An 11,741-nucleotide genomic window follows, 5' to 3' on the forward strand; every position below is an offset into this window, starting at 1 on the left:
TAGAATGGAAAGCAATGTAGGCACAGCAGGGTGGTAGTGATAGCTTTCCCACATTAGGACAGACTCAGGCCTACCTCGGTGACACCAGAATTCTGGCCCCAAAACTGGTTACCGCTCCTCAAGAGGACAGGGCTCCATCTGTCAGGGAGAGACAGAGCAGGGGAACAGCCCCGTGGGGATGGGGATTTTTGTCTCACTTCCTCATCCCCCTGTGTCACCGTGAGGATCATAACTGCTTGTGTACGACTGACAGTAATAATCGGCCTCATCCTCAGCCTGGGCCCTGGCGATGGTCAGCGTGGCAGTGCTCCCGGATTTAAAGCCGGAGAACCGGTCGGAGATGCCAGAGGGACGGTCGTCGCTATCCATTATACTGTACATAACCAACACAGGGGCCTGGCGGGGTTTCTGCTGGTACCAGATTGCACCAATTGTTCTTATTTGTGTCCCGGAGCAGGTGAGTGTGGCCGTTTGTCCCAGAGACACGGACGCCAAGGGAGGCTGAGTCAGTGCAGATGAACTGACGGAACCTGGAGGAAAGGAGAGGAGAGGTCAATAAGGAGTGGACTCGATCACTCCCTGAGCATCCTTATACCCTCCCCCGTCCCCTCCTAGATCTACTGAGGGGTGAGGAAGTCTCCTTGCCCAGGGCCGTTCGCGGGGGCATTAGCTGTCCCCAGTCGCACCTGTGCAGAAAGCGAGGAGCACGAGGAGGAGGAGAGGAGTGTGGGCCATGGTGGACACGGATACAATAGCTCTGCTCCCCAAAGCTTCAGCTCTGGTCCTGGGCTCCCCAAGCCTTTCTTAAACCCTCCCCACAGCCCCTGAAGCTTTCTTAGGCAAATTGAGTCCCAGCTCATTGGCTGCTTCTACTGGGAGTGTCGTCCTGCCCTGCTGAGGGTGTGCAGTCAGGTGGAGGGGAGCACCCTATCTCAAAGCTCTGCCCTCTCCATCCTTTCCCCCTCTCAGCCCTGCCCCTCGCCCCCTCACTCAGGGACCCCGTCATTCATTCATTCATTCAATCGTATTTATTGAGCGCTGATTGTGCGCAGAGCACTGTACTAAACGCTTGGGAAGTACAAGTTGGCAACATATACAGATGGTCCCTACCCACCAATGGGCTCACAGTCTAGAAGAGGGAGACAGACAACAAAACAAAGCATGTGGACAGGTGTCAAGTTGTCAGAACAAATAGAATTAAAGCTAAATGTAAATCATTAACAAAATAAATAGAATAGTAAATATGTACAAGTAAAAAGCCCATCCACGCTCAGGGGTCCCCAGCATCACTCAGTCCCGGTCCGGCCTGGTGGGGCAGTGGGGAGACCCGGCCCGGGAACGGGGGTTGTTCCAGGGAGGGACCCTTGTTCATTCGAACCCTCGCCCTGATGCCCATCAAGGTCGTGGAGGAGAAAGGGCCAGCGACGAGGCTGGGAGCAGGCCCGGCTCCGGGTGGGAGGAACCACCCCACCCTGTGCCCATTCATTCATTCATTCATTCGTATTTATTGAGCACTTACTGTGTGCAGAGCACTGTACTAAGCACTTGAGAAGTACAAGTTGGCAACAACTTGTGCCCACCCCCAGGCAGGGAGCGAAGAGGGGAACCGGACCACCCTGGGGTCATATGGCCAGACCCTTGCCCACCTTTGGCCTCACCCTGCCTCACAGACAGAGCTGGTTCAATCCATCACTACTATTTATTGAGCACCTTCTGTGTGCAGGGCAATATAGTAGGAACTTGAAAAACCACAATAAAATTACTAGACATTATTCCTGCTCTCCAGGTGCTTACAATCTAGCTAGGGAGACAGAAACTCTAATAAATTCCAGGTAAGGAGGTGTGGCAGACACTAAAGATATTAATCTATGGTACTTATTGCACACTTATTGCTCACTTACTGTATGGAGAGTCTAAGTTTGTTGGGGACAAGGAACGTGTCAACCAACTCTGTTGCACCGAACTCTCCAAAGCACTTAGTACAGTGCTTTGCACAACCTAAACACTCAATAAATATCATTGATGATGATGATGATAATGCAGAGCACTGTACTTAGTGCTTGGGCGAGTAAATGCAGAGCACTGTACTTAGTGCTTGGGCGAGTACATACACAAATGATTTGTTGGGGTGGCAGGTTATTAACAAGTTCTTAGGTGATGTAGATGTGCTGAAGTGTCTGTAGGTGTTATAATATGGCGGTGAGATAGGCGATAAATCGGAGGAGGCCTCCAAGAGATTTGATTTCAGAAGGGCTTTGACACAAGGGAGAGCAGTGGTCTGCCGGATGTAAAAGCAGAGGCAATGCCAGGCAGGAGGAGAGATTGGAGCGAGAGGTCGGTGGTGAATGAGATTGCCTGGGGAGAACCAACATGGGCAAGCTGGGGTCTAGTTGGGAGAGGAGGGAGGATTAATATGGGTAGAGAGAGGTGATTGGTGATTGGTGATTGAATAAATTCATTTATTTTACTTGTACATATCTATTCTATTTATTTTATTTTGTTAATATGTTTGGTTTTGTTCTCTGTCTCCCCCTTCTAGACTGTGAGCCCACTGTTGAGTAGGGAACGTCTCTAGATGTTGCCAACTTGTACTTCCCAAGCGCTTAGTACAGTGCTCTGCACACAGTAAGCGCTCAATAAATACGATTGAATGAATGAATGAATGAATGAATGTTCTAAGCGCTGGGGAGGTTACAAGGTGATCAGGTTGTCCCACGGGGGCTCACAGTCTTAATCCTCATTTTACAGATGAGGTCACTGAGGCACAGAGAAGTTAAGTGACTTGTCCCACAGCTGACAACTGGCCGAGCTGGGATTTGAACCCATGACCTCTGACTCCAAAGCCCGTGCTCATTCCACTGAGTCCCGCTGCTTCTCAGTAGGCCTAAGGCACTGCAATTGATAACAAGGGGTCTATAGGTGGCAGGTGAACGACGGTGATCAGAGCAGCCGAGAATACCACCAGCACTGCAAGGAGCGGGACAGTTGGAGGAGAGAGGTGATGGGGCCCAGGGGATGGAGAGAGTGAGTGTGGGGTGGTGGGGGTGATGGGAATGTGCGGGGAGGTCAGGATGCAAGGGAAGCTGGGGGAACTGGAGTACAGCGTTCCCCTCCACCTCCTGAGACAGGGGTTCCATCTGGCAGGGAGGGGCAGAGCAGGGGGATGGACCGGTGGGGACGGAGGTTTTTGTCTCACTTCCCCATCACCCTGTATCACCGTGAGGAGCAGCAGTGCTGCTACCTGCTTGACAGTAATAATCGGCCTCATCCTCGGCCTGGGCCCTGGCGATGGTCAGTTTGGCCGTGTTCCCGGAGTTGGAGCCGGAGAACCGGTCGGGGATCCCAGAGGGTCGGTTGCTATCTCTGTATATAACCAGCATGGGGGCCCGGCCGGGTTTCTGCTGATACCACTGCACACTTTTGCCACCAATGTTGTCACCAGAGCAAGTGAGTGTGGCTGTTTGTCCCAGAGCCACGGATGCAGAGGGCGGCTGAGTCACCACATACGAACTCACAGCACCTGGGGGAGAGGAGAGAAGAGGTCAGTAAATATGGGACCAGATCCTGTCCTGGGGATCCTCACCCGTCCACCTCCATCCTGACTCAGCCACGGGAACTCTCTATCCCCGACCGTACCTGCGCAAAGAGCGAGGAGCGTGAGGAGAGGGAGAAGGAGGAGAGAAGTGCGGGCCATGATGGAGACGGACACAAGAGCTCTGCTCCCAGAGGCCCCGGCTCTTGGGCTGGACTCACCCACCTCTCTCTTAACGCATCACCCCGGCCCCCATGGCCCCAAAATGTAAATTTACTCCCCACTCATTGGCTGCTGCTGATGGGGGTGTCACCAGCTCAATGAGGAGGGAGGGGTTCACTCTCTCCCTCTTTCTCTCTCTTCTATCCCCCCATCCCACCTGGCCATCCTCCCCACAACTCACGCAATTCATTTCCTTTCCTGAAAAAACAGGAAGGGACGGTCGGGTTTGTGACAGTCTGACCCTGTCTGGTGCTGATGTTGAGACACCCAACCTGGATATGAAGTTTCTACTCCTCTTACTTCCCTTCTCTCACTACTCTATATCGTTTTTTAATGGTATTTAATAATAATAATAATGGCATTTATTAAGCACTTACTATGTGCAAAGCACTGTTCTATGCGCTAGGGAGTTTACAAGGTGATCAGGTTGCCCACGTGGGGCTCACAGTCTTAATCCTCATTTTACAGATGAGGTAACTGAGGCCCAGAGAAGTTAAGTGACTTGCCCAAAGTCACACAGCTGACAAGTGGCAGAGCCGGGATTTGAACCGATGACCTCTGACTCCAAAGCCCGTGCCCTTTCCACTGAGCCACGCCGCTTCCCATATTCGTTAAGCACTTACTATGCATCAGACATTGTTCTAAAACTTGGGGTAGATATAAATTTATCAGTTTGGACACAGTCCCTGTCCCACATTCATTCAATTGTATTTATTGAATGCTTACTGTGTACAGAGCACAGTTTCAATCTCCATTTTCCAGATGAGGTGACTGAGGTACAGAGAAATGAAGTGACTTGCCCAAAGTCCCACAGCGGACAAATGGTGGAGTCGGAATTAGAACCCAGGACCTTCTGATTCCCAAGTCCATGCTCTATCCACTAGACTACTGAGAGCTCACCTCCTCCAGGAGGCCTTCCCAGACTTAGCCCCCTTTTTCCTCTCCTCCTCCCCATCCCCCCGCCCTACCTCCTTCCCTTCACCACAGCACTTGTATATATTTGTACAGATTTATTACTCTATTTATTTTATTTGTACATATTTACTATTCTATTTATTTTGTTAATGATGTGCGTATAGCTATAATTCTATTTGTTCTGACCATTTTGACACCTGTCTACATGTTTTGTTGCCCGTCTCCCCCTTCTAGACTGAGAGCCCGTTGTTGGGTAGGGACTGCCTCTATATGTTGCCGACTTGTACTTCCCAAGTGCTTAATACAGTGCGCTGCACACAGTAAGCGCTCAATAAATACGATTGAAATCCATTTTCCTTCTTGCCTGCCCGGCCCCGGGCTCTACTTCCTGAGGTTCTGCTGCCACCTTCAGGCCCTTAGGAAATTAATATAATAAGATTCAAGACTGCCTTTATTATTAGTAGTAGTAGTAATAATAATAATAATAATAATTGTGGTATTTGCTAAGTGCTATGTACCAGGCGCTGTAATAAGAACTGGGGTGGTAGAGAAGCAGCGTGGCTTAGTGGAAAGAGCACGGACTAGGGAGTCAGAGGACGTGGGTTTTAATTCCGCCTCTGCCACTTATTAATAATAATAATAATAATAATAATGGCATTTATTAAGCGCTTACTATGTGCAAAGCACTGTTCTATGTGCTGGGGAGGTTACAAAAATAATAATGGCGTTTATTAAGCACTTACTATGTGCACTTGTCTGCTGTTTGACTTTGGGCAAGTGATTTAAATTCTCTGTGCTTCAGTTACCTCATCTGTAAAACGGGGATTAAAAGTGTAAGCCCCACTCGGGACAACCTGATTACCCTGTATCTACCCCAGCGCTTAGTACAGTGCTTGGTAGATAGAAAATGCTTAGCAAATATCATAATTATAACAAATATCATAATCATAAATGGAGAAGCAGTGTGGCTCCGTGGAAAGAGCCCGGGCTTTGGAGTCAGAGGTCACGGGTTCAAATCCCAGCTCCGCCACTTATCAGCTGTGTGACTTTGGGCAAGTCACTTAACATCTCCAGGCCTCAGCTACCTCATCTGTAAAATAGGGATGAATCAATCAATCGTATTTATTGAGCGCTTGCTGTGTGCAGAGCACTGTACTAGGCGCATGGGAAGTACAAGTTGGCAACATATAGAGACGGTCCCTACCCAACAGTGGGCTCACAGACTGTGAGCCCCCCGTGGGACAACCTGATCGCTTTGTTAGCCTCATCAGCGCTTAGAACAGTGCTTTGCACACAGTAAGCGCTTAATAAATGCTATCATTATTATTAATGATAATAATTTCTGACTCCAAGGCAGGTGCTCTATTCCTATGCAGCCGACAAATGGCAGCAAACCTTGTGACTCCCAGACCCGTACCCTAACCCTATGCAGCAGACAAATGTCAGCAAATCTTGTGACTCCCAGACCCCTACCCTAACCCTACGCAGCAGACAAATGGCAGCAAACCTTGTGAATCCCAGACCTGTACCCTATCCCTATGCAGCAGACAAATGGCAGCAAACCTTCTGACTCCCAGGCCCGTTCCCTATCCCTATGCAGCAGACAAAAGGCTAAAACCTTCTGACTCCCAGGCCTGTGCTCTAACCCTATGCAGCAGACAAATGGCAGCAAACCTTGTAACTCCCATGCCCATGCCCTAAACCTATGCAGCTGACAAATGGCAGCAAACCTTGTGACTCCCAGACCCGTACCCTAACCCTATGCAGCAGACAAATGGCAGCAAACCTTGTGACTCCCAGGCCCGTACCCTATCCCTATGCAGCAGACAAATGGCAGCAAATCTTGTGACTCCCAGATCCCTACCCTAACCCTATGCAGCAGACAAATGGCAGCAAAATTTGTGACTCCCAGACCCGTACCCTAACCCTATGCAGCAGACAAATGGCAGCAAACCTTCTGACACCCAGGCCCGTGCCCTATCCCTATGCAGCAAACAAATGGCAGCAAACCTTGTGACTCCCAGTCCCATACCCTAACCCTATGCAGCAGACAAACGGCAGCATTTCTTGTGACTCCCAGACCCCTACCCTAACCCTATGCAGCAGACAAATGGCAGAAAACCTTGTGACTCCCAGACCAGTGCCCTAACCCTAAGCAGCAGACAAATGGCTAAAACTTTCTGACTCCCAGGCCTGTGCTCTAACCCTAGGCAGCAGACAAATGGCAGCAAGCCTTGTAACTCCCAGGCCCATGCCCTAACCCTATGCAGCAGACAAATGGCAGCAAACCTTGTGACTCCCAGACCCGTACCCTAACCTTATGCAGCAGACAAATGGCAGCAAATCTTGTGAATCCCAGACCCCTACCCTAACCCTGTGCAGCAGACAAATGGCAGCAAATCTTGTGAATCCCAGACCCCTACCCTAACCCTGTGCAGCAGACAAATGGCAGCAAACCTTGTGACTCCCAGACCCCTACCCTAACCCTATGCAGCAGACAAATGGCAACAAACCTTTTGACTTCCAGGCCTGTGCCCTATCCCTATGCAGCAGACAAATGGCAGCAAACATTGTGACTCCCAGACCCGTGCCCTAAGCCTAAGCAGCAGACAAATGGCTAAAACCTTCTGACTCCCAGGCCTGTGCTCTAACCCTATGCAGCAGACAAATGGCAGCAAACCTTGTAACTCCCATGCCAATGCCCTAAACCTATGCAGCTGACAAATGGCGGCAAACCTTGTGACTCCCAGACCCGTACCCTATCCCTATGCAGCAGACAAATGGCAGCAAATCTTGTGACTCCCAGACCCCTACCCTAACCCTATGCAGCAGACAAATGGCAGCAAACCTTGTGACTCCCAGACCCGTACCCTAACCCTATGCAGCAGACAAATGGCAGCAAATCTTGTAACTCCCAGACCCCTACCCTAACCCTATGCAGCAGACAAATGGCAGCAAACCTTGTGACTCCCAGACCCGTGCCCTAACCCTAAGCAGCAGAAAAATGGCTAAAACCTTCTGACTCCCAGGCCTGTGCTCTAACCCTAGGCAGCAGACAAATGGCAGCAAACCTTGTAACTCCCAGGCCCATGCCCTAACCCTATGCAGCAGACAAATGGCAGCAAACCTTGTGACTCCCAGACCCGTACCCTAACCCTATGCAGCAAAGAAATGGTAGTAAATCTTGTGACTCCCAGACCCCTACCCTAACCCTATGAAGCTGACAAGTGGCAGCAAACCTTGTGACTCCCAGACCCGTACCCTAACCCTATGCAGCAGACAAATGGCAGCAAATCTTGTGACTCCCAGCCCCCTACCCTAACCCTATGCAGCAGACAAATGGCAGCAAACTATGTGACTCAAAGGCCCGTGCCCTATCCCTATGCAGCAGACAAATGGCAGCAAACCTTCTGACTCCCAGACCCGTGCCCTAACCCTAAGCAGCAGACAAATGGCTAAAACCTTCTGACTCCCAGGCCTGTGCTCTAACACCATGCAGCAGACAAATGGCAGCAAACCTTGTAACTCCCAGGCCCATGCCCTAACCCTATGCAGCTGACAAATGGCAGTAAACCTTGCGACTCCCAGACACGTACCCTAACCCTATGCAGCAGAGAAATGGCAGCAAATCTTGTGACTCCCAGACCCCTACCCTAACCCTATGCAGCAGACAAATGGCAGCAAACCTTGTGACTCTCAGACCCGTGCCCTAACCCTAAGCAGCAGACAAATGGCTAAAACCTTCTGACTCCGAGGCCCGTGCTCTAACCCTATGCAGCAGACAAATGGCAGCAAACCTTGTAACTCCCAGGCCCATGTCCTAACCCTTTCCAGCTGACAAATGGCAGCAAACATTGTGACTCCCAGACCCGTACCCTATCCCTATGCAGCAGACAAATGGCAGCAAATCTTGTGACTCCCAGACCCCTACACTAACCCTATGCAGCAGGCAAATGGCAGCAAAATTTGTGACTCGCAGACCCGTGCCCTAACCCTATGCAGCAGACAAATGGCAGCAAACCTTCTGACTCCCAGGCCCGTGCCCTATCCCTATGCAGCAGACTAATGGCAGCAAACCTTCTGACTCCCAGACCCGTGCCCTATCCCTAAGCAGCAGACAAATGGCTAAAGCCTTCTGAATCCCAGGCCTGTGATCTAACCCTATGCAGCAGACCAATGGCAGCAAACCTTGTGACTCCCAATCCCATACCCTAACCCTATGCAGCAGACAAATGGCAGCAAATATTGTGACACCCAGACCCCTACCCTAACCCTATGCAGCAGACAAATGGCAGCAAACCTTGTGACTCCCAGACCAGTGCCCTAATCCTAAGCAGCAGACAAATGGCTAAAACCTTCTGAATCCCAGGCCTGTGCTCTAACCCTAGGCAGCAGACAAATGGCAGCAAGCCTTGTAACTCCCAGGCCCATGCCCTAACCCTATGCAGCAGACAAATGGCAGCAAACCTTCTGACTCCCAGACCCATACCCTAACCTTATGCAGCAGACAAATGGCAGCAAATCTTGTGACTCCCAGACCCCTACCCTAACCCTATGCAGCAGACAAATGGCAGCAAACCTTGTGAATCCCGGACCCATACCCTATCCCTATGCAGCAGACAAATGGCAACAAAAATTTTGACTTCCAGGCCCGTGCCCTATCCTTATGCAGCAGACAAATGGCAGCAAACCTTGTGACTCCCAGACCCGTGCCCTAACCCTAAGCAGCAGACAAATGGCTAAAACCTTCTGACTCCCAGGCCTGTGCTCTAACCCTATGCAGCAGACAAATGGCAGCAAACCTTGTAACTCCCATGCCCATGCCCTAAACCTACGCAGCTGACAAATGGCAGTAAACCTTGTGACTCCCAGACCCGTACCCTAACCCTATGCAGCAGACAAATGGCAGCAAATCTTGTGCTACCAGACCCCTACCCTAACCCTATGCAGCAGACAAATGGCAGCAAATCTTGTGACTCCCAGTCCCTTACCCTAACCCTATGCAGCAGACAAATGGCAGAAAACCTTGTGACAACCAGACCCGTACCCTAAACCTATGCAGCAGACAAATGGCAGCAAATCTTGTGACTCTCAGACCCCTACCCTTACCCTATGCAGCAGACAAATGGCAGCAAACCTTGTGACTCCCATACCCGTACCCTAACCCTATGCAGCAGACAAATGGCAGCAAACCTTCTGACTCCCAGGCCAGTGCCCTATCCCTATGCAGCAGACAAATGGCAGCAAACCTTGTGACAACCAGACCTGTACCCTAACCCTATACAGCAGACAAATGGCAGCAAATCTTGTGCCTCCCAGACCCCTACCCTAACCCTATGCAGCAGACAAATGGCAGCAAACCTTGTGACTCCCAGACCCATACCCTAATCCTATGCAGCAGATAAATGGCAGCAAACCTTCTGACTCCCAGGCCCGTGCCCTATCCATATGCAGCAGACAAATGGCAGCAAACCTTGTGACTCCCAGACGCGTGCACTAACCCTAAGCAACAGACAAATGGCTAAAACCTTCTGACTCCCAGGCCTGTGCTCTAACCCTATGCAGCAGACAATTGGCAGCAAACCTTGTAACTCCCAGGCCCATGCCCTAACCCTATGCAGCAGACAAATGGCAGCAAACCTTGTGACTCCCAGACCCGTACCCTAACCCTATGCAGCAGAGAAATGGCAGCAAATCTTTTGACTCCCAGACCCCTACCCTAACCCTATGCAGCAGACAAATGGCAACAAACCTTCTGACTCCCAGACCTGTACCCTAACCATATGCAGCAGACAAATGGCAGCAAACCTTCTGACTCTCAGGCTCATTCCCTATCCCTATGGAGCAGACAAATGGCAGCAAACCTTCTGACTCCCAGACCCGTGCCCTAACCCTAAGCAGCAGACAAATGGCTAAAACCTTCTGACTCCCAGGCCTGTGCTCTAACCCTAGGCAGCAGACAAATGGCAGCAAACCTTGTAACTCCCAGGCCCATGCCCTAACCCTTTCCAGCTGACAAATGGCAGCAAACATTGTGACTCCCAGACCCGTACCCTAAACCTATGCAGCAGACAAATGGCAGCAAACCTTGTGACTCCCAGACCCCTACCCTAACCCTATGCAGCAGACAAATGGCAGCAAATCTTGTAACTCCCAGACCCCTACCCTAACCCATGCAGCAGACAAATGGCAGCAAACCTTGTGACTCCCAGACCCGTGCCCTAACCCTAAGCAGCAGACAAATGGCTAAAACCTTCTGACTCCCAGGCCTGTGCTCTAACCCTAGGCAGCAGACAAATGGCAGCAAACCTTGTAACTCCCAGACCCGTACCCTATCCCAATGCAGCAGACAAATGACAGCAAACCTTCTGACTCCCAGGCCCGTGCCCTATCCCAATGCAGCAGACAAATGGCAGCAAACCTTGTGACTCCCAGGCCCATGCCCTAACCCTATGCAGGTGACAAATGGCAGCAAACGTTGTGACTCCCAGACCTGTACCCTATCCCTATGCAACAGACAAATGGCAGCAAATCTTGTGACTCCCAGACCCCTACCCTAACCATATGCAGCAGGCAAATGGCAGCAAAATTTGTGACTCCCAGACCCGTGCCCTAACCCTAAGCAGCACACAAATGGTTAAAACTTTCTGACTCCCAGGCCCGTGCCCTAGCCCTATGCAGCAGACAAATGGCAGAAAACCTTCTGACTCCCAGGCCCGTGCCCTAACCCTATGCAGCAGACAAATGGCAGCAAACCTTCTGACTCCCAGGCCCATGCCCTATCCCTATGCAGCAGACAAATGGCAGCAAAACTTGTGACTCCCAGACCCGTGCCCTAACCCTAAGCAGCAGACAAATGGCTAAAACCTTCTGACTCCCAGGCCTGTGCTCTAACCCTAGGCAGCAGACAAATGGCAGCAAACCTTGTAACTCCCAGACCCGTGCCCTAACCCTATGCAGCAGACAAATGGCAGCAAACCTTGCGACTCCCAGACCCGTGCCCTAACCCTAAGAAGCAGACAAATGGCTAAAACCTTCTGACTCCCAGGCCCGTGCTCTAACCCTATGCAGC

The 11,741-nt window shown here is 50.9% G+C and overlaps 1 gene segment (V, D, J or C); it reads right to left on the reverse strand.

Annotated features, from left to right (window-relative positions):
- Positions 1–201: 201 nt before the first annotated feature.
- Positions 202–3,712, reverse strand: LOC119941835. The segment is given in 3 exon segments: positions 202–530; positions 3,242–3,520; positions 3,637–3,712. Coding segments are annotated over 3 exon segments (666 nt in total).
- Positions 3,713–11,741: the final 8,029 nt, after the last annotated feature.

This window comes from Tachyglossus aculeatus, chromosome 21 (assembly GCF_015852505.1).
Source record: "Tachyglossus aculeatus isolate mTacAcu1 chromosome 21, mTacAcu1.pri, whole genome shotgun sequence".
Taxonomy (NCBI): domain Eukaryota; kingdom Metazoa; phylum Chordata; class Mammalia; order Monotremata; family Tachyglossidae; genus Tachyglossus; species Tachyglossus aculeatus.